Source organism: Corythoichthys intestinalis, chromosome 15 (assembly GCF_030265065.1).
Source record: "Corythoichthys intestinalis isolate RoL2023-P3 chromosome 15, ASM3026506v1, whole genome shotgun sequence".
In the NCBI taxonomy this organism is placed as follows: domain Eukaryota; kingdom Metazoa; phylum Chordata; class Actinopteri; order Syngnathiformes; family Syngnathidae; genus Corythoichthys; species Corythoichthys intestinalis.
This window is the reverse complement of record NC_080409.1, coordinates 30,462,201-30,485,687: the sequence shown is the minus strand read 5'-3', so window position 1 is coordinate 30,485,687 and position 23,487 is coordinate 30,462,201. Positions and strand designations below refer to the sequence as shown.

At 40.4% G+C, this 23,487-nt stretch overlaps 1 protein-coding gene across 5 annotated transcripts in view; it reads right to left on the bottom strand.

Annotated features, from left to right (window-relative positions):
- Nucleotides 1-23,487, bottom strand: part of pcnt (pericentrin) — an 86,886-nt gene that overhangs the window by 9,917 nt on the left and 53,482 nt on the right. For 3 of the 5 annotated variants that reach the window (XM_057859016.1, XM_057859017.1, XM_057859020.1), the window contains 18 exons: nucleotides 22,430-22,672; nucleotides 21,157-21,389; nucleotides 20,772-20,879; nucleotides 20,560-20,580; nucleotides 18,342-18,578; nucleotides 17,289-17,462; nucleotides 15,589-15,741; nucleotides 15,335-15,511; nucleotides 12,495-13,382; nucleotides 9,986-10,156; nucleotides 9,404-9,593; nucleotides 8,784-9,115; nucleotides 8,548-8,650; nucleotides 8,299-8,471; nucleotides 6,493-6,759; nucleotides 5,897-6,036; nucleotides 1,913-2,042; nucleotides 893-1,555 (listed from right to left, as the gene is read on the bottom strand). In XM_057859016.1, the coding sequence (XP_057714999.1) occupies nucleotides 893-1,555; nucleotides 1,913-2,042; nucleotides 5,897-6,036; nucleotides 6,493-6,759; nucleotides 8,299-8,471; nucleotides 8,548-8,650; nucleotides 8,784-9,115; nucleotides 9,404-9,593; nucleotides 9,986-10,156; nucleotides 12,495-13,382; nucleotides 15,335-15,511; nucleotides 15,589-15,741; nucleotides 17,289-17,462; nucleotides 18,342-18,578; nucleotides 20,560-20,580; nucleotides 20,772-20,879; nucleotides 21,157-21,389; nucleotides 22,430-22,672 (4,403 nt within the window). The remainder of the gene's footprint in view (nucleotides 1-892; nucleotides 1,556-1,912; nucleotides 2,043-5,896; nucleotides 6,037-6,492; nucleotides 6,760-8,298; nucleotides 8,472-8,547; nucleotides 8,651-8,783; nucleotides 9,116-9,403; nucleotides 9,594-9,985; nucleotides 10,157-12,494; nucleotides 13,383-15,334; nucleotides 15,512-15,588; nucleotides 15,742-17,288; nucleotides 17,463-18,341; nucleotides 18,579-20,559; nucleotides 20,581-20,771; nucleotides 20,880-21,156; nucleotides 21,390-22,429; nucleotides 22,673-23,487) is intronic. The other 2 variants (XM_057859018.1, XM_057859019.1) reach the window with 2 other exon arrangements.

Here is a 23,487-nt window from a genome sequence, read left to right as displayed (position 1 = left end):
GAAGATTTAACCACAGCTGTCTCCCCGGTGCCTTTGCCTGACATGCAGCCCCATATCATCAAGGACTGAGGGAATTTTGATGTTTTCTTCAGGCAGTCATCTTTGTAAATCTCACTGGAACAGCACCAAGCAAAAGTTCCAGTATCATCCCCCTGTCCAATTCAGATTCTTGACTCTTGACAAGGTGATGATGCTGGAACTTTTGTTTGGTGCCATTCCAGTGAGCAAGGGTCCGACCAGCAATGATGATCTGGCAACTTCAACTAAAGAGAGTTGGCACCCAGTTGATGAAGAATACTCATCAGGTCCATGCCTCAGAGAGTGCAAGCTGTCATAAAAGCCAGAGGTGGTGCTACTAAATATTAGAGATGTGTTTTGATTGTTATTTCTTTGTTTGTTTCTTATGATTGCCTATTTTTTTCCTCAGAATTGAGTGATTCCATATATATTTCCCTGCACTTGCTCTATATAAGTAACATTTACTGACCACCACAATGTTTTTTTATTTAGTGTTTCTGAATGCTAAAGAGTTGCACTTTTGAACTAATTCCTTTTTTCAAATTTTTTACCCGAGTTTGTTCTACATGATAAAATGTCTGAGTGAGTGCTCGTCTGAGACTGGTGATTCCATACTTTTGCTAGGGGTTGTATGAGTGCCCTGTAATGGTGATCATTTTATATCATAATTCATGCATGACCTTTCCTCCCTTTTAGGAGGAAAAGCATTACAGTACATTGACACGCTAATGCGCCTTATAATCAGGTGTGCCTCATGCATGGAAAAAAAAAAAAAAAGTTGTTCATTGATAGTGTGTCTTATAGTCCGTAAAATACAGTTACAGTACTTACTATGGGACTGTCATAATCTTAGCAAATGCCATACTGTTCTTACCAGTTTGCTATTGGTCCTCTCATGCCGTTTCTCCTTTTCCATCTGCTCCTGCCACGCCTTCTGACGCTCCATCTCCCATTGCTCCTTCAGCAATCGCATCCTCTCCTTCAGCTCGCCAAGCTCCACGTTTTTTGCCTCTAAAGTCTGTTCTATCTTCATTTTCTGCTCCCTTAATGCCTCTAATATGGCCTTGTCCCCGTCCATTCTCCTCCCGCTCTCGAATAACTCCTCCCTCAATTTATCCGCCGAGCAGGCCAGTTCCTCCTCCCGCCTTCGCTCGTCCTCCAGCTGCGAGCGTAAGTCTGAGATGAACTTCCTGTCTCGAGCGGCGTCGGCTTCGCGACAAAGCCCGATGTTGCGCAGTTGATTGGAGAAGCGGTCGCGTTCTTTGTCCAGTGTACGATGGGCATCGGCGAGCTCTGAGCGCAGTTCGGCCAGGCGGGATTCCGATTGGGTCAGGAGGCGTTCGAGGCGGGTGTTCTCCTCGCGTCGGTCAGATGAGTGCTGGCGCTCGTCTTCCAAACGATTTTCCAGCAGAACGCTGCGGGACTGCTCGATCTGGAGCTCACGTCTCAGGTTGCTGCAAGTTACCCTCTCCTGCTCCGCATGACCTTGGAGGGCCAGAATTTCTGACCTCTGCTCCTCAGAAGACACTCTCATAACCTGGAGAGGAAGCATCTTATTTATCCTTGTATGATATGTGAAGGGGGTTTGTTTGCATTGAATAACTAAACTCCAAATTACAGCCATTTATTTATTGTTTGATTTCATGTACGTTTTCATTAGCAAAGACTAGCCGTCTGACTGGAATTTATGGAAACTGCAATTATGCACCTTTCTTCAAATAATGTCGAAACCATTTCATTTTCATGGCACTTCCCAGTTTGCATTAATATGACCTTAATATACCGTATTTTCTGGACTATAAATTGCTGTGGAGTAAAAGTCTAACTAAACTAAAAAAATTGCGTTTGATAAACAACATATATCAGTGACACTGGACTAGAAGTCAGTCCATACCTCTAGTCTCTGCTCCATCTCTCTTCCTTGCTGCACGTTGAGAGCCTGTTCTTTTTCAAGCCGTTGCTGAAGCTCCTTGACCAATGTCTGATCCTTTGTCAAAGTCTTCTCACACTCTTCTAATTCCAGCCTATAAGAAGTAAGAAATTTAACAAATTTGTCAATTAACACAAGAAACGATGACAATCCACAAAAGACTATTTGCGATATAAATAAAATCTTGTGAGCAGGGAATTGGGAATATCCTAGGGATAGGGAATGTCTGTGTACCTCCTGATTCAATTTGAGATGCAAGGCTCACGATAACAATTATCTCACAACATGGCAATACAAAGATCTCTCACTATTTCGTGGCCAAACTTCTATTAGAATATAAAAGACTTCTAAAAACAATACACACACTATATTTACATCTATGTACAGTGCTGCTCAAAAGTTTGTGAACCCCCTCAACATTTTGGAATTTTCTATTATTTCAACCTGATCTCCTAATCAATCAATTCAGTAGTTTTTTTTTTGTTTTTTTAACAGTTGTGTTGTCGAGACTAAATTAAAAAGAGTTTTCATCAACTGATGTAGGTGCAAAATTGAACTGTTTGGTCACAACCAAAACCGCCATGTCTGGCGAAAAGTCAACACTGCATACCACCAAAAGAACCTTCTCCCAACAGTGAAGCATGGAGGTGGGAATGTCAAGATCTGGGCTTGCTTTTCATCCTCAGGACCTGGACAACTCCACATAGTCCAGGGAATCATGAATTCTGAGGAATATTGTCAAATCCTAGAACATAACCTGACGCCATCTGTTTTGAAGTTAAAGCTTGGCAGAAGGTGGATCATGCAACATGATAATGATCCAAAGCATTCCAGCAATACAACCAAGGAATGGCTGAAAAAGAAGAAGATTCGTGTTCTGGACTGGCCCAGTCAAAGTCCTGACCTAAATCCCATTGAAATGCTGTGGCGGGACCTGAAGCGAGCAGTTCATGCCAGACGCCCATCAAACCTCTCTCAACTGACTGCGTTCTGCAAGGAAGAATGGGCAAAAATCCCCCAAAGTAGATGTGAGAGGCTGATTAGTCACTACAGAAACCGTTTGGTTGAGGTAATCTCTGCAAAAGGAGGCGCAATATCCTATTAACTGAAGGGGTTCACATACTTTTGCACACATGATATCTGAGTTTTTCTTAAATCAACCACTTTTGTTAAATAAAGAATGACAATATAACTATTTCTTTTGTTTCAGTCCATTATTTGGAATGTCAGTATTGTGGATTTGGGTATAACTTAACATTTAATAAGGTTATTTTAGTTTTTTTTACAAAAAATCTGACCATCGCTGTGGGGTTCACAAACTTTCGAGCAGCACTGTATGTACAGTCACACATGAATCATACAAGTGTGAGACTGAATGTACATTAAGTTTTATATTACACATTTTATGTATGTTATTTATTTTATTAATATTTTATTTGCATGTTCAAACTATTCTTTAATGTTCTAATGATAACAAGCATTTATAGGGTTTTATATACACTTATTGATTGTGTATACATGTAAACACATATTTAAAAAATGTATGTTAAAAATGGGGGGTGGGACACGGTTTTTCACTTTACGCGGTCGGTTCTGGTCCCCCTTTAACAGCGACAATTGAGGGATCACTGTAAAATAATTATCGATATATGAGTCACTAAATCAGTCTATGATATTATACGATACAACTATTAAAGAGGGAAAAAAGTGCTTTGTTGGGGGGGGGGGGGATTATTGCACTGTCGTAGACAATCGGTCTTATTTCTATGAAGACAGTGACACCATAAGCTTCAGTAAAAGCTTTGTCCCATCTGCCATCTCAGCACTCAATAACCTCCCACGATAACCCTGTAGGAGCCAGTTGTCTGAGTATTCGCCTTGTCAATCCGAAATGTTGTCTATTATGAATTGATGTGGTTTTGTATTAATGTTGGTGAAGACAGACAGTGAAAATGAATTTCCATATGGGGCATTAAAGGCCATCTATTGCAACATTCCTTGAAATAAATGAGTGTCTTTCTTATCTCATTGTCTCCCATTGACAATGATAAACGTCCAACTTATTTGACCTCTGAGTACTGGCTTTGAATTTTCATATTCGTGCATGATTTATGGTGCTAGACTTTGATTTTGAATTGAGTTTTCATATGCCCCCTCCCAGTCAAAATGAGTTGGACGTCTAGTGCTCTCAATGCCAGCCAATGAGTTAACCATATACAGTGCCTTGCAAAAGTATTCGGCCCCCTTGAACCTTGCAACCTTTCGCCACATTTCAGGCTTCAAACATAAAGATATAAAATTTTAATTTTTTGTCAAGAATCAACAACAAGTGGGACACAATCGTGAAGTGGAACAAAATTTATTGGATAATTTAAACTTTTTTAACAAATAAAAAACTGAAAAGTGGGGCGTGCAATATTATTCGGCCCCCTTGCATTAATACTTTGTAGCGCCACCTTTTGCTCCAATTACAGCTGCAAGTCGCTTGGGGTATGTTTCTATCAGTTTTGCACATCGAGAGACTTACATTCTTGCCCATTCTTCCTTGCAAAACAGGTCGAGCTCAGTGAGGTTGGATGGGGAGTGTTTGTGAACAGCAGTCTTCAGCTCTTTCCACAGATTCTCGATTGGATTCAGGTCTGGACTTTGACTTGGCCATTCTAACACCTGGATACGTTTAATTTTGAACCATTCCATTGTAGATTTGGCTTTATGTTTTTGATCATTATCCCGTTGGAAGATAAATCTCCGTCCCAGTCTCAGGTCTTGTGCAGATACCAACAGGTTTTCTTCCAGAATGTTCCTGTATTTGGCTGCATCCATCTTCCCGTCAATTTTAACCATCTTCCCTGTCCCTGCTGAAGAAAAGCAGGCCCAAACCATGATGCTGCCGCCACCATGTTTGACAGTGGGGATGGTGTGTTCAGGGTGATGAGCTGTGTTGCTTTTACGCCAAACATATCGTTTTGCATTGTGGCCAAAAAGTTCAATTTTGGTTTTATCTGACCAGAGCACCTTCTTCCACATGTTTGGTGTGTCTCCCAGGTGGCTTGTGGCAAACTTTAAACGAGACTTTTTATGGATATCTTTGAGAAATGGCTTTCTTCTTGCCACTCTTCCATAAAGGCCAGATTTGTGCAGTGTATGACTGATTGTTGTCCTATGGACAGACTCTCCCACCTCAGCTGTAGATCTCTGCAGTTCATCCAGACTGATCATGGACCTCTTGGCTGCATCTCTGATCAGTTTTCTCCTTGTTTGAGAAGAAAGTTTGGAAGGACGGCTGGGTCTTGGTAAATTTGCAGTGGTCTGATGCTCCTTCCATTTCAATATGATGGCTTGCACAGTGCTCCTTGAGATGTTTAAAGCTTGGGAAATCTTTTTGTATCCAAATCCGGCTTTAAACTTCTCCACAACAGTATCTCGGACCTGCCTGGTGTGTTCCTTGGTTTTCATAATGCTCTCTGCACTTTAAACAGAACCCTGAGACTATCACAGAGCAGGTGCATTTATACGGAGACTTGATTACACACATTTGGATTCTATTTATCATCATCGGTCATTTAGGACAACATTGGATCATTCAGCGATCCTCACTGAACTTCTGGAGTGAGTTTGCTGCACTATAAGTAAAGGGGCCGAATAATATTGCACGCCCCACTTTTCAGTTTTTTATTTGTTAAAAAAGTTTAAATTATCCAATAAATGTTGTTCCACTTCACGATTGTGTCCCACTTGTTGTTGATTCTTGACAAAAAAATTAAATTTCATATATTTATGTTTGAAGCCTGAAATGTGGCGAAAGGTTGCAAGATTCAAGGGGGCCGAATACGTTTGCAAGGCACTGTAGTAGACACTATTCTAGAGGAATATTTGATACACTGTACATAGGCATATCTCATGACAATAAATGTTCTTTGTGCCATTGGTGCAATTGGACAAGGTTACCTGAGCGTTTTTATTTTGTTCTTTTGTTCCTGCTGAGTCTCATGAGCACATTTCAACTGCTTCTGGCTTTCTTCCAGCTCTGCTTTTGTTTGGGATTCCTCTTGGAGGAACTCTCTGTCAGCATCATCTCTAGAGGTAGGCTGGGGACAAACATGAATAAAGTCAAGTAGTCAACAGATGACCAATAACAGAATTTTTCGGACTGCAAGAGGAAGGCCCAAAATGGCCCAATTGATGGAAAATTTGTTAGGAAACCGTAACAGAGTAGTCTTGCTCACTAAATGGCCTGCCTGTGTTCTGCGTTCAATATAGCAACATGTTTCTTTGGTCTTGCGGTGTATGGAACACAAGACCAGCCAGTATCTCCATGCTTTGTCCCCCACGTCACTTGCGAGTTACCACATTATTTTAAATTTTCCTGTTAGTGATATATCTGTTCTTGGGGTTGGATTTATTTAAGCGTAAATTTCCCCATAAAAACCCGATGTGATATATATGTAATTCCCTTTGTTTAGACCAGTAACTCATTCGGTGCTCATTGATGTCAAAAAACTGCTTTGGCCGAAGGTTACCAAGAAGTTTACTTCAAAACTCACCTGTGTGTGTCTCTGCGCCATCCGGCAGAGCAGCTCACGAAGAGAAATTACAGTCCCTTGCAGGGCCCTTTTCTCTTCCTGCCAGCTCATGGGAGGGTTGGAGGACAGATTATCGCCTTGGCCCAGTAGAGTGGGATCGTTTTTTTCCTGGAGCTGTGAGATTGAGTTTAATTCCGCGACATACGATGGATGGAATGATTTCGAGGTCCAACGCTGGGACAAGGTCAAGATTCTGCAGCTTTCTTGGTACACTTTCCTCAAGTGGGCCTTTTTAAAAACAGATAACAAATATTAGGGGCTATCTGATATCATGATGGCAATATGGAACGAGATTACATTTTTAAATATTGGGTGAACGATAATACAACACTTTTCATTTTATTTTTGAGTTGACATCAAACAGACCTTTCATTAATGTGAAATGAATCAAGATGGCCCATATAAAGAAGTAATGCGTGTTTTTGTTAAAATGTAAATAATAAAGATACTGTATCTAATTACCCTATCTGGTAGTGCGTGTGAGTGGTTTTAAATTTTAAGACCATATTAAGCAAGCATTATATAATATTAACCCATTCAGGAGCAGTGGTAACTACAGTGGACATCTATTCAAAGTGATCATTCACTACAGTAGACATCTATTCAAAGTTATCATTAGCGTAACTCATTCACTGTCAGCCCAGGTCAAGGAGTAAAGCCCTTCCAAGTAAAATGGATTAGACGTCTATTGCCGTCAATTCCAGATAAAGAGTAAAGCTATGTAAGGTCGGAAGAGATTTATAAAAAAAAACCAAAAAATAAAATAACCGCACAGCAAAATACACACAGGCCACACTTATTTGAATTGATGTCCGTATTATTTTTTTCTAATTCATGACCTTTTTTTTGAGGTTTTAATTATAATTTAAATGAATTTTAGTTAATAATATTTATATTTTTTATCACTCGTCTTAAAAATCATATTTTACCAATTACTATTTTTCCCCAAAATGGATCCTTCAATTCATTTATTCTATTTAAAGTTATTTATTTCATTGCCCATTGCAAAATACGGGCTACAACACAAATATTACAGTTGGATGTTGCAAATATTGTTCCATGGGCCGCAATTGGCCACTGAGCCGCAAGTTAAAGACTTGTCCTTTATGAAAACATTTAAGAAGAGGGGTTCAATAATGCCACAAAGTGGCTTGTCTGTTGTTTTTGTGAGTTGCATGTCTTTGTTTTAACACTAATTTCCATTTGTTTTGAATTCATTACTAAAATACGGGATAGGTGAGGTAGTAAATTCACAGCATGCACTGCGGTGGCATTTTGTGTACAAATATTTGAATTCATGTAGTTGTGGTTTCTCTTTGTGTTCAACTACGTCATAATTACGAATTGTTTATGTTTTAATTATGAACCACAAACAATGTATCGTTGGTGGTGTACATTTATTCACAATGTAGTCTGTGCATCGCTCTATTACGATAGCAGGAAGAAACTGTCCGAGTTAACCCAATTAGGTGAAGTGTTGATAAAAAAAAACAATGGATAACAGGTAGATGAAAGATACTCCTATTTTGTTTGGATAGGGACCTCTAGAGGCCATCCAATAGTACTTCTGGGGCAGCTGTTCAGTTATCAGACGATAACGATAGCGACGATAGATGGAAATTATGGTGATTTACTACCGTTTTGGCGATCTATATCGACATTCCGCACAGTTCTAATAAATATAAATTAGAAAGAGGATAGAGATCATCAGGTGTGGGGTATTTATACAATTGTAATCAAATATTTTGCCCGTATTTAAGAGTCTACCTGAAGTTCTGGAGTCAAGAGGTCATCGCTGAAGCTCATGCTGCCTGCAGCGCTGTCAGTGTTAGCAGTGGGGTTCATGCCCCGACAGCGGAGATACTCCACAAACTGAGCGTCTAGCCTCTCAGTCTGGTCCAGCTCCACTTTCAGCCTGGCTCCCAGTTCGGAGCTTACGTCTAGACGCCACAGATTGCATTAATCTTGCTCTGCCAAGAACTCATTGTTACAGGTGTGCAGCTCAGGGATACTCACTGCTGCCGTAGCCGTCGCTGGCCCATTCTGGTGCAGATAAGGAAGATGTAGATCCGAGCGGGGATGAGGGTGCAGTTACGTCAAATCCATCCAAATCACACACCTTAAAAAATAAGAATATTGCTAGAAAATAAATTGTCGCCATTTTGCACTTAAATTCTGACATAGTGGGAAGTTGACATTTCAACCAATGGTAATGAAAAAGGATGTACGGTGCTGTTGTTGTGATTACATACTTTCTGTACACCAGCTGAGTCCACAATGGAAGAGTTTTCCGAAATGGAAAGAGACCGAGGGGAGTGGCTGCTCGGTCTCATTGGGTCTGGGGTAATGGTCCCGGAGAAAGGAGCATCCATTGCCACCACGGATGACTTGCTGACCCCAGGGTCAGGGTGGACCAGGTCTAGCGTGCTCAGCTCAGACAGACGAAAACCCAAAATGGAAGTGTGCAAATGTTCCTTGGGGAGATCTTTGGAGCACTCCAGGTGCCGCATCACCTCCGGGGAGCTCAGGGAGGTGGTGTCACGACAGGCGCTCACCACATCCTCAAAAGAGCTATGAGAAATATCTGAAAGAGAAGGACATTTAAATTTTTTACAAATTTGAATTATGACATCATGGTTCCACGTTATACCTGTGCTAGATAGAAATGGACACGAGACATCGACGTCTAAAATGATGGAATTTTAGCAAAGGTATTCCACTGCTCTCATGTTTTAGGTATTCTCGATGGTAGTGTTTCACTATCAAGGTACTATTATACGTAGAACACTACTTACACGTATTTGTGAATATAAAAAAGTAAAAATGAGCAAACGGCTGCTGAAGAATGGGCTCGAAGCCATTGAAGACTCACCCGAGTGTGAGCCTCTCTTTTGGTGAGTAAGTGTGTCCAGTTGGCGACTGTGCTGTTTGAATTGCTGCAGTTCCCTTTGCTGGAAGGCTAGCGACTTCTCCTGGACGGTCAAGTCATCCCTCAGACGAACAATCTCCCTTTCCAGCAGGCAATTGTTGCTCTCCAGGTCCACCAGGGCACGGTCTTTTCTCTAATAATGATATAAGTCAAAATTCAGCCAGGTATGAATAAAACTGTTTATGATGCGCAATTTGCCCATCATCATCAAGTGTTTCATTGACTTATTGTAACACGTTAGTAAAGTCATTATAACTTGTATTCTGAAGACTCAATCTTAAGTGTTACTTTAATTATTGCAAACCTTACTACATCCAGAAATGTAAAACTTATTTGTGACGTTCTTCACATTTTTCAGTAATTCACATTTATACATGAAAACATTTTAAAAACCATCCCAACATAGTTCATACGGCACAGAGCCAACAAGTTCTCTGTGTGCCATTTGCAACCTCAAAGCGCCATGTGTCAGAATTACCGTAAACAAAATATCTTTTGTCTATATGTTTTTTTCCTGATTGTTACCTGTACTTCTTCAAGTAAATTTTCAGCTCTTTGAGTGCTGCTACTTAAGTTTTGTTTCACAGTGGCCAACTCTTCCCTCAGGGCCTGAAGCTCCTCTGCTAGTGTGGCCAGCTCCGTCTCCCTCAGTTTTATGATGGCATCGGCTTTAACCAGATTCTCCTCACTTTGGGCCTAACAGAGAAAAAAAGCTCTCATTAGTATTTAGTCAGTCATTCGAGGACATTAACTTCTCCCATTCGCAGTACTTCTCCAGGTCGTCATTCAACAAGCACAACATGCCGTTAATCAATGACGCAAATGTGACCCGTTCTTGTATTCACCGCAACATGAGCCAAGCAGGATCATAGCAGAGACATGACGCAGTCCAACGTAATCCAAATTAGGTTTCTTGTCTTCTAAAAATCCCACAGTAATGTGGGGAAGCTTAAAAACAACAGCTACCACTGATTCTTCTACCCGCTTCCTCATTTCAATGTCACTTCCTCCACAATGCCGCCTTGACGTACCTTCCGCCCTAATTACTACCAGATGTGGTCTAGCGTTTAGCAAGGCTACACTGCAATTTTTTTTATTTTTAAAGAGGCAGTTAGGCATTACGTCCCAGACTAAAACAGTGCTTATCTACATCATATTATTCTTTCATGGCTTTATGAAAAAATCCTTTTCTGACCTCTGTCACCTTTTTGCCCCAATATTTAATCAGATTTTCAATTCCATTTTACATGCTAATCCCTATAGTCGTTCTTTTATTATTTGGAACACAAAAATTACAGAAAACATCTACTGACGGCAATAGACATCCAATACATTTTATTATTCACTGAAAAGCATTGAATGATGTCAATGGCAGCCGAGGAATTAAGCTATGTAAAATCTAGAGATTTATAAAACAAATAAAAAAATAAATATTCTAATAGCAAAATGCACACAGTCCACACTTATTTGAATTTATGTCTTTTTTTCCGATTTTTTACAATTTGTTTTAATTTATTTATTTAAGTTTTAAAGGGAACCTCGGACTTAAAGGCTTGTAGGCTCTAATAAGCTTGTTCTCTTTTACTAAAATAAGTTATTGGAAACATATAAAATATTGCCATTGATTTAAAAATCTATAATCATTAGTTTTGACCTACAGAGGGCACCTTGTTATATGAGCGCAATGGACGCTTAGGGTGATGAAGTAGTTTGTCACTGTTACTAGACGAACACTACCGGTGTTCTGCAATTCTTGATATGCGGCGAGAGGTCCAACACATACACACATCGGTTAAAAGCGGCAAGTACGTACTATTTGTGTTTTTATTGTGTCTTTTATTACCTTTTCATTGCCTCAAAATACTTTTTGCATATTCTTCCTCATACTTTTGAGCATTTTCTTGTTGTAGTTTTAAAGCAGATTGTGGATCTCTTGACCACATTAGTCACACAGCATTTTTAAACCGCCGTTATTTGATATTCATAATAATAATAATAATAATACATTTTATTTGAAGGCGCCTTTCTGGCACTCATGGTCGCCGTATAATCATTTAAAAAACATTTAAACAAATTAAGGATTGAGAACACTAAATAAAATATATGCGAGTCTGAACAGGTGAGTTTTAAATTTGTAATGAAAAAGGGGGGGTGAGTCAGTATTCCTGAGGTCTGGTGGTAGTGAACGTTTTGCCGGTGTAGCACATTTTGGCAGAACACCGGTTTTGTCATACTCTTATCTTATCCCGTCTTTCCTGTTGATTTTGCTTTTTCTGCTCCTTTCGTGAAATATCAACAGAGCTGTCATGCTCATTAATGTTTTTCTCAGGCTCAAATTTTATGGGTTGAACGGTAGACATGTTTGTGTCGCTAGAGTCATATTCTGGAAGCCCGGCAGCGTAACCCAGAGACGTCACCGCCCTGCGACGTCAACAACAATGCTGACCTACTAGTTAAACTAATTTTACAAATTGTATAAAAATGAAATCATCAAGAAGGGTTTTAATATCAAATTATTTTATCTCATAATAACGTTTATCTTTTAAGAAGTGCACGTCTTTCTAGCCGTGGATCCCTTTGAATTTTTTAATTGATTTTACGGAGGATTACTATTATTTATTATTAATTATCTTTTACAAATTATGTTTTATTCCTCATGGATTTTTTTTAATTTGCATTTTTTAAATTTTTTACTTATTACTATTTAAATAATTTTTTCCCCCTCCAAAATGGATCCTTCAATTAATTCATTCACTTTAATTGGAATTTACTTTTTTTTTATTTCCCCATCGTAAAATACATGCAGGCAACACTAATATTACAATTAAATGGGGGCCACAAAATAATGTCGCGTGGGCCGTAATTAGCCCCTCGGCTGAGACCACTGTCCAATATGAATGCAATAAAACTAAAGAGAAGAAAAACTGTGTGCATGGGACTATGCATTGCGGTGGGGGGGTGGGGGGGGGGGTCCAATTCGTGCACTAGAGGGTTACTCGATTGTGGCGTTTTTCGTGAGAAAAGACCAACTCACCAGCAGTTCCTTCACCTGATCGTTCTCCCTTTCCAGAAGCCGAGCAGTGAGCTCATCGACATGGGCTTTCAGTCGTTCAATTTCCTCCTGGAGCTGCACCTCTCTCCTCTTGAGGGCCTCACCTTCGGTTGACAGCTCTGCCTTGATGGATTCGAGCGCATCCACCGTCGCCCGCGCCTCCTTGATGGCCTCGTCTCTACTGGCCACTTCAGATCTTAGCCTCACTACTTGCGTCCCCGCAGTCAGGCCTTCGGTCTTGATTTCCTGTTCTTTGATTTTTAAGTCCTCAACTTCTCTCACCAAGTCTTCTTCCTTCTGCTGAAGTTGTGTAACCAGAGAGCTGAGGTGATCTTTCTCTTTTTGCAGAGCAACCACCTGCTGCGCTTGTAGTCTGAAAGCGTCCCTCTCCTCCTCGACACCCACAAATTCGGCCTCTTTGAGTGCGAGCTGGCCTCGGAGCTCGTCCGCTTTCTCCCTCTCCGCTTTCAGCTGTTGGCCAAACTCTCTGTCGTGGCCTCTGTACTCCTCCTCCTGGGTGAGCAGTAAACGCTCCAAACTCTCCTTCTCCGCCACCGCCGTTTCCAGCTGACTCTGAAGGGCCCGGAGTCGCGACCGGAGGGGCCGAGAGGAGGCCGGATGACTCAAGTTGAGCTCATGCTTTAGGCTGCTTGGTCCGCCTCGAGGTTCGGGGCTGGGAGCCAGCGAGGGGTTGATGCTGTCGCTGTCCTGCGAGTCGCTCACCTCGTACACAGTGGGTCTGAGCGTGGAGAGTTCTGCATGCAGAGTGCTGATGACCTCGTGGAGGCGCTCTTCCTCTTCACGTTTGTCCTGCCGCAATCTGGCATTGTCGGAAAGGAGATGCTCGGCCTCCAGATCCTTTTGAGATACCTATCCAAAACGAACATTAGTACTAAAATGTCAAATACTAATAAAGTCTGCATTTAACAAAATTTAGGGTAAAATACTGGCAGCTGTGATTGCCATATTATCATCATTAAAATAATATTTAAAAAAAAAAAAAAAAAAAAAACTTAAATACCATAAAATACTAGTCCTTCTAAAAAATAGCATATTGTGATGAAGTTGATTATTTTCTGTAATGTATTGATAAACATTAGATTTTTAGATTCATTACACACAAGTGACACAACTGCAGTAGTTCAAGCCTTTTATTGTTTTAATATCGATGATTCGGCAAAAAAGTCAAGAAAAATCAAAAATCCCTATCTCAAAAAAAATAGCATATCATGAAAAGGTACTCTAAAGAAGCTACTAACCTAATCATCTAAATAAACAAATTAACTCAAAATGAAAGAATCAAGGCACCTCAGTGGGAAGTCTGTGGGAAGGGAAAAAGTGTGGCAGGAAACGCTGCACAATCAGAAGAGGGGACCACACCCTGAGAAAGATTGTGGAGAAGGGCCCATTCCAGACCTTGGGGGATCTGCAGAAACAGTGGACTGAGTCTGGAGTAGAAACATCCAGAGCCATCGTGTGTGCTGGAAATGGGAGAAGCACCTGACCTGGGCTACAGAGAAGCAGCACTGGACTGTTGCTCAGTGGTCCAAAGTACTTTTTTCAGATGAATGCAAATTTTGCATGTCATTCAGAAATCAATGTGCCAGAGTTTGGAGGAAGACTGGGGAGAAGGAAAAGCCAAAATGCCTGAAGTCCAGTATCAAGTACCAACAGTCAGTGACGGTCTGGGGTGCCATGTCAGTTGATGGTGTTGGTCTACTGTGTTTTATCAAGGGCAGGGTCAATGCAGCTATCTATCAGGAGATTTTGGAGCACTTCATGCTTCCATCTGCTGAAAAGCTTTATGGAGATGAAGATTTCATTTTTCAGCACGACTTGGCACCTGCTCAAAGTGCCAAAACCACTGGTAAATGGTTTATTGACCATGGCATTACTATGCTCAATTGGACTGCCATCTCTTCTGACCTGAACCCCATAGAAAATCTGTGGGATAACGTGAAGAGGAAGTTGAGGGACACCAGACCCAACACTGTGGATGAGCTTAAGGCCACTATCGAAGCATCCTGGGCCTCCATAACACCTCAGCAGTGCCACAGGCTGATTGCCTCCATGCCACGCCGCATTGAAGCAGTCATTTCTGCAAAAGGTTTCCCGACCAAGTATTGAGTGCATAGCTGATATAATTAATTGAAGGTTGACTTTTTTTTTTTTTTTTTTTTTTTAAATAAAAACACTTTTTTGTATTGGTCAGATGAAATATGTTTAAATAAGTTTTTTAAAGCCTCAGAAATCTTTCGCAGAGGTTTTGAGTTAATTCGTTTATTTAGATGATTAGGTTAGTAGCTTCTTTAGAGTACCTTTTCATGATATGCTGATTTTTCGAGATAGGGATTTTTGGTTTTTCTGGACTTTTTTGCCAAAATCATCAATATTAAAACAATAAAAGGCTTGAACTACATCAGTTGTGTGTAATGAATCTAAACTATATGAAAGTCTAATGTTTATCAATACATTACAGAAAATAATCAACTTTATCACAATATGCTAATTTTTTTAGAAGGACTAGTACATGTAAAAATGGTATGGTGGTTCCGTGAACGTAAATTTAACAGTAAAATTTTGTAGTTTTTAAAAATGAAAACCTAACAAAAAAATTCTGAGAGTCAGTTTGAAGACTCATTTTAAGATGGTGCATTGTTCAACATTTAAAAATGTAGATTTATTATGGATCTGGGTTTCGTCAAATGCGTCTCAAAGCTTACCAAATATTTTGGGACATATACAAGGGGAGTCTAAAAAAGTGCAGCTTTTACAGCCTAAGCGCTTGGTGGAGAACAGACTTTTTAATGTGAATTTAAGACCTTATTGTTGGTATTCTCCAGCTCCTGCTCCAGCCTTTGGATCTCATTGTTGAGGTGGTCAATCTCTAGGTTCTTCTCCTGTATTAGTGCAGTGGGGAGTGTCTCTTCCTCTGAGTCTTCTGCCTGTCTTTGGATCTCTTTTTCCTCTGCCAAAATACTGAGGGTGGACACTTGTTCCTAGTAGTGGAAACAGATGCTGTCAGACAAGTACAGAATATAAAATGACAACATAAATCCATTTTGAACAAATCTACCTTAAGGGTGTCAATCTGTTCTTGGAGCTCATTAACCTTTGCTGCCTTCTCAGTGGTGAGTTGCTCCAGTTGGAGTGTGAGGTATTTCAACTCTGCTTCTTTAATGCTCAAGTCTCTTTGCACATTGTCCAGTTCGCACTGCAGAACTTCCACCTAAAAAACGTAGATGTTAACAGAAAATTGGGATGGAAGGCATCGTAGTCTACCCCATTATGTAAATATGATTAAAGCTTAAAATAGTACAAAGATTGTTGATGTGTTTTCTTAGTTTGGGGATTGTAAGTAGTAAAATGCTTAAATTATTGTGTGGCCAATGTAAAAATTCATTTTTAGGACAACTCTGGTTTGTCTGTCTCCCTCAATGGCAGCCAATGAGTTAAATGGTAGTTTTGAATGCGTGTGTGAATATTGTTTTGAGAGCTTAATAAGGTTAATTGACGCCAATTTTCATTAGAGCGTGAATGGCGTCTTCCATTCTATATTAGGGTTAAGCTAGCACGTGTTTGAAAAACAAAATATATTTGGCATTTTAAAATGCCAAGTATGTGGAACTTGCTTTTTTATGTGTGTTGAGTGTTAATTTTACCTCAACTGTGGTGTGATAACCTGCTTTTAAACCATTAAAATTGGACTCTGACTTTTGGCTGTCTGCCAAACTATAGTAAAGTTGCATCTCAGCCATGTTCGGTCGATTAAACGTCACTGCTGATCATCGAGGACAACCTAAACATTTTTTTTAAATCTACGATCTCAATTATAAAATCGCAAAGAAAACATTTGTGTTATAAAACATTTAGACTTTCAAATTTAGCTGTCATGTAACAGATTTAAACTAGGGCTCTAAGTTTAATAGGGTTTCAAACGACACAAGCTTTCAATGTAGAATCTAGAAGTTCACGACTCAGGTTTCAAGCTCAGGTAAATATTTCATATATAGCAAAGTCTTTCAAATAAATTTTGAACTAAAGACTCATTCAGCTGGGTCACAGCGTATTCTTAGGGGCCGTTTAGATGGTACGCGCCAAGAATACGACACATTTCATGTTTGCATTTACATGGTTCCGTCTTGGTCCCGCCTCCAATCGAACTACGTCCCCATTCCACGTGAAAACGATGTATTCGTGCCATGTCCTAGGAGGCAGTGCAGTTTTACAAGGCGACAGCCAATGATGCACTTCCTTGACAACAGCCTTCTCAGCCCGGAAGACAACAAACCCGCCCACTCAAAGCAATGGCGTCCATGCGTTTTTTTCTTTTGCTTCAAAAAGCACAAAAACGCAAACATAAAATATATTTAAATGAAAAATATTGGAAAAACAGTAAATTAAAGCCGGCGTTCCACTATGTTTGCCGTTTTGAATGTTTACTAGCAGCGACTGTGCATGCTCAAAGTTACGTGTGCTAGTGCTGACATCATCAGAGCGAGAACGTTCCAATCATATGGTTGTGGAGCAATCCCCACAATCGATTCGTTCTGTTTTGGAGGCTGGATTAAAAATTAGCGTCTCCGCCTTCTGTTTTCATCGTCATCATGTAAAGGCAAGGCCATTCCACAAGACAATCGTTGCGTTGCGTCTTGGTTTCGCAGCGTCACCATGTAAACGTGCCCTTAGACTACTGCGCAAATTATATGATTGCACACCAGTTATCATTTCATAAATTTGGGGACGGCCATAAATTCAGGATTGAATGCAGCAAACCTTTTGCTCTTTGCTCTGTAGGCTTTGTTGTGCCGTATCAAGAGCATCCCTGAGCTCCTGAATGGGCTCGCGAGTATTGTCGTTGTAACAGTGTCGAGTCTCATCCAGTTTGGACTGCAGCGCCGATATCTGGAGCCTGTTGGACATCTGCTGCTGTTCCAGGGCTTGCTTATCCTGCCAAAAAGGAGGAAGAGTAGAGTCGTGTAGGATTGATCACAGTGCCATAGACTTCGTAATGATATTGACGGGACACATTCCCCAGACAATGCTCAACATTTTCAAGTAGGAGGCCGTCCCACACTCGGCTTCAGTTGGTCGAAGTCGGTCGCAGGTATTCTCAAACACATGCAGCGATCCAACGCCAGATTTAGGTAGAAAAAGTACGACAGCTGTACCGCATACAAAGAGGAAGGATTTTCTCAGGAGTGATTTGTTCGAGGATTCAAGGTAATTATTAAATTTTTCGTACCATGTATGCATTTTGAAATGTGGAAAAAAAAAAAAAAAAAAATCAATGGGAGAAATTAACCGCTACAGCACTGGCGTCATAATTTGCAATATTTATGTAAAATGAGTACTAACTGCCCATTTTTTTGCTTTTAACCAAGAATCGAGACTGTTTTACGTTCATATCGATAAAGAATTCAGAGATTTAAGCATTTATTCACAAGAGTTTTCAACGTAAAAAGCTCTTTGTGGTGATAAGGCGGCGCCACAGTGGCTTAAAGACCAGCTGCACATTCGACATATTTACGTAAAATAAATGCTAACTGCCCATTTCTTTTGCTTTTAACCAAGAATCTAGACTGTTTTACGTCCATATCTGTAAATAGTTCAGGGATTTAGGCATTTATTCACAAGTATTTTCAACGTAAAAAGCTCTTTGTCTGTGTTTCCTTTCGGTCAACTTTGACGGAGATAGGCCCCCTTTTAATCAGCCCCGCGCCTGTGTCCCGTCAATATATTATGAAGTCTATGACAGTGCAAATCACAACACTCAAATATGCAAACTTATGCAAGTCAAAGCACAAGGTCAACTAAAATGACACTTACTTGCATGAGCTCCTCTTCCTTTAACTTGGCCCTGTGGAGTTGTTGCTCCAGTTGGCTAGTGGCTTTATTAGACTCTGTGCTACATAGCAGTGCTTGCTCCAGCTCACGGATTCGCGCAGACATTTTGTCGATCTCCTCATTGCGCTCGGCGAGCTCTCTCTGCGACTCCTGGTTAGTTGCCGCCAAAGAAGCGTGGTCCTCAGAGTTCTCTTTAATGATGGCTTGCAGATTCTCCATCTTGGAACACGTGAAATTGGGTAGATGTTTCAAAATACAAAAATGTAGCACGGAGATTTGTGAACTACGGTGGAACCTCCAAAGTTAGAACCTCCAAACCCTTTGGTGATGCTTAAGTTGTTCTAGTGTTTTCCAATGTACCAATTCCCAAATTATTGTCCTAAAAATAATGCTAAATTAACGCCACTTTGATGATCGGTACAAAAATAAAGTTCAGTTTCATACCTAATGACCGCCAAAAGCAGTTTGCTCTCGGTAACTCTCAGTACAAGTACAACTTTCGACTTTGGAGGCTCTACCTACAATGATTTGGAACTAAACAGAAGTCATTCTGGATGAGCAGCATCTGGGAAAGAATGATGAAGTCAAGCCATTCAAAAGGTAGTAGCGACATAGAGGTGAAGGAACAATTAGGCAAGGAGGAAGCAAATGGATGCAACATGATTGACAAAAGGAGCAACTAAAGATGACATGTAAAGGTTGACCGATATACTGGCCGGCCAAAATATGGACTTTTTTTCGAGATCGTCCGATATAATAGGATTACCCTTATAATCACTAGCCACGTTTACATGCTGACTTTTATTCATACCGATTCAAATCATTCCGAATGGAAATTTCAGATCAGCTGTTTACATGTCACTTCATCTATTCCGATCCAGCATTTACATGTGACTGCCTTTATTCCGAAAGGACGTTTGACAACTGCCGTCTGACATGCGCAGATTAATCAAAACAAAGCGTCACTTTGCAAAACATGGAGATCGATCGTCAGAGTGCTGCTGTTTTAACTTTAACCCACTTGTTGTGTTTGTGGGGTCGTATCCGCTTCTGCTGTTTTGCTCTTTTGCCTTGTAGTAGCCAGTTTTCCACCGGTTTCTAATCTGGTCAACGCTCCGGTCTATTCCGGCTTCGTGTAACCTCTCGTCAACTTTTTTTAAATAGTTCACTGTTGCTCGTTTTACGCCCGTCTAAGCGAGCAATTATATTCAATTCTTTTAAAGTTTGAATTAAATACAATCTTTCCGCCGGACTCCAATTAGGTGCGCTGTGCTTGGAAGCCATGTTGCAAGTGACGTTACTTACGTCACAAAGTGACGTCACCACGTCAGTACGGAGCATGTGCAGAAAGAACGCAACCAGACACCATTCCGCTTCCCTGTTTACATGATATAATTTTACTTCTAATCGGTTTGGGAAAAGGAATATTCCACCCCTGTGAATCGGAATGAAATTCCATTCGGTTTGGGCCTGTTCATTCTGAATGAGGTGTTTATATGGAACACATTTATTCGGTTTGAACAAATATTCCGATTGTAATTGGAATATTTGGCTCCATGTCAACGTGGCAACTGTTTAGGTGATGAGCTTTCTTATATCAGCCAATATAATATATAGCTGATATAATCAGAAAACTTATGTTCACTGTTTGGGTGGTGATCTTTCACATGAAGGTTGATCGCTATATTGGCCAGGCGATATATTTTCAAGATCGGCGAATATCCGCTGATATATAGCCAAAAATTTGGATAACTTATGTTCACTGTTGGATGATCTTATGAAGGTCAGCTGATATATGCTTTGCCAAAATAGAGCTGATATAATAGGACAAACTGTTAGTACACTGTTTGGTTGATGATCTATCATCAAGGTCGACAGATGTTGGTCAGCTGACATAATATGGCCAATGTTACAAAAGGAAGCAGCAGAAGAAAAAATGTACTTCTAATAAGAAGTGTTACAATTGTCTTGCAAAATGAACATGCTTTAAAAAAAAGTATATCATCCTCAAATTTCACAAATCAGCTTTACACATTGGAAATCTGAATTCTTTGCTTAAAAATCGGTATCAGCCTTTAAAAATCCCATATCGGTCAACCTCTAATAAAACTCCACAAAAGATAGCTTGAGGGGAATGATAATGCAAAAATCCATGGCATGCATTGGATTCAGAGAAATACACTGTCGTTGATGTCCATACCTGAAGAACCAAGTCCTCAAACTACAGCAGTCCATTCAGCACAGGAGTAAACACATGGTAAAAAGTCAAGCATTGTTTCATCACTGCAACTTCTAGCAAACACTAACAGACAATTAACTCTGACACGGCATCACGACACACATCGTGCACGTACATATTTTTGCCATTTTGGATTCTAAAGCAATACTTTTTTTTGTGAAATTGAGCCTTACCCTGTGCCCTTTGACTTCACCACCAGTCGTCTGCCTGAGTTGACTCTCCAGCCGTCGAATCTCCTGCTGGAACTCATCTCTTTCGTGTTCACGCTCGACGGCTTGTTCCTGTTTAAACACAAATTAAATTGAGATGTTTAATGACAGGAAAAGCTTGTGATATCTGATTGAGTCTGTCTTGTTTTGACGCAAATGTGGTAAAATGAAAGAAAATAGGAATGATGTAATCTTTCTCCTCGGCATAATATGACTATTATTGTCGTTATGCCTGTGTTTTGATTTTTTTTGTTTTTTTTTAACGGGAATGTTGAGTTGACTTTTTATACATTCATCATTTGTACCATTTATTCTCAAAACATTACTAAAGTAAGAGTTCTCCTGATACCTCTATGAACTTCCGATTGTTCTTCAGTTGTTTCTCCAGCGCTTGCACCTGCTGGCTTAGGTCTTCCGTTTGGCTCTTGTGGTGGAGTTCCTTGTCCTGGTCCTTGATCGCCTGCTCTTCCACTTCCCTTTCAAGAGCTTGTAAGCGCTGCGACAGAGCACTTTGATCCTTCGCGGCCTGCCGCTGCAAGTCTATACGATCCTGGGTCAAGCGCTCCGTTTCTGATAGCAGAACTTTGAAGGTGGAAAGACACATGTTATCGGGTTAAAACCTTAAAAAGCCAAAGTTATCATCGTTGAAACATGAGTTTTCGGCCCTCGACATGTACAGTGTGATTGATATCTCCTCCTCTTGAAACCATAAAGTTGGAAAGTTTCCTTTGAAATTATTGTGCATTAACCACTGACTTACAAATTGAAGCCTCGCTCTCCATAGGGATCTTTAAGTGGAACTGTTATATTTTATATATATCTATCTTTTACATCTACTAACTGGGAGGAGGCTGCACTTTTTAAGGCTTATCACTGGACAAGAGTGTTAATTTGTGATCATCTGAAATGCCGTTGGTAATTATGCAGCTTTAATTACCCAGAAAACTATACAGTCTTAAAACATCCAGCAACGGCAAGCTACATATAGCTGTTTAATCCAAAATCCCCATGTTAGAAATTAAGGTACTGGAATGGCCTTGCAAATGGGCAACAAACGCTACCTATTGTTCATGCATGTCTGGATTATTGAGAAAATAAACGATTATATTGATGTTTGAATAAGTTTCAATTATACTACCAAAAATGTCAATTTCCATATTATTTCCCCATCTTCCATGTAAATTTGTTGAAAAATGAGAATCTACCGTATACAGTGGGGAGAACAAGTATTTGATACACTGCCAATGGGTTTTCCCATTGACAGTGTATCAAATACTTGTTCTCCCCACTGTATTTCAGACTATAAAGTGCACCAGATTATAAAGCACCGTAGTACATCAATGTACTACATTCCTCATTTGTTATTAAAGATTTTTTTTTAATTGGTGAACTAGAAATTTATGTGAAAAGAAAAAAAAACATGACAACAGGATTATATAAACACACAATCTCCACACATCTTCATTGCACACATACTTTGACCCACTAAATGGCAGCAAGATCTAAATTCAGCCAATAGCCTAAAGGAAAGAAGACATATCTGACTGGGGCCATTACATAAGCACATGCCCAAGCTCGTTCACCAGAGTTGATATTTTCACTCTTTGTTCCGCTCGACTCACCTTTCTCCCTCTCCCCAAGGCCGACAGAGAGGTGCTCCTTCTGGCGCAGAAGGGCAGCATTCTCCTCGCCCAGCTCCTGGTGTTTGGCTCGCAGGTTCTCCAGCTCAGTGCAGAGGCCTTCCGAGTGGTGTGCCATTCTACGGAGGTCCTCTAACTCCTTTACTAAATGCTCCTCCTGTGCCTCCTTCTGCAGCAAGGCCTCCTCGAGAATGGCCTTTTCAGCCACGTAGCCCTCCAGGAGCCCTGGAAGTTTCATTATAGGTGCAGTTGGTACATTAAAATGACACTTAAAGCAACACTATGCAACTTTTCAGTTTTGGTCGACTTTAGCAACGCCGGTGGATAAAAGCGGTAGTGTTCCGCCTTAAAGCAGTAATGTGAAGTAAGGTTGGCCAACCATGTTTTTGAATAATATCAATGGCTAAACATTTATAAGTATATCGTTATTTTTTTTAACGCAACCCTTCCAGATTCTTTGTTTAACCCATAGCAACGCCCTTGACAACGAAAATGCTTTTCTTCGGCTATCTTCGGAAATTACGTCACACCGGGAACTGCGAGGGAAGTCCGCCATAGAACAGTATTGTTTGTTGCATTGCTTCTCGGTAAGATGCCACGGCGGTGTGTGGCGATGTTTTGTTCTCACTCAAACGAAAAGTTGTATGAGTGGCCAAAGGATAGCAGGGCACGTAAATGGACATCTTTCGTTCGCACGAAGCGAATGAATTTCACGCCATCATCGAGTAGTGTTCTCTGCTGCAAACACTTCGAAGATGCCTGCTTCCTTAACCGGTCTGCTTATGATCAAGGATTTGCCAAAAAGTAAGTGTAATTTTTGGATAGATGACTGATGACGTTGTCAAAGCAGAGCTGCCAACTGTTGTGGAATGTACAGTAGAAGCTAGCGACGTTAGCCAAAAGCCAACTCGTGGCAATAGTCGTGGCATAGTTGTTGTTGTGTTCGCTAGTGTTACGTCCCAATGACGGCTCGGGAAGGGCGTAACATAAAACAAGCCACACAATTTCACAAGTGGCACAAAATTTACACAACAATCAAA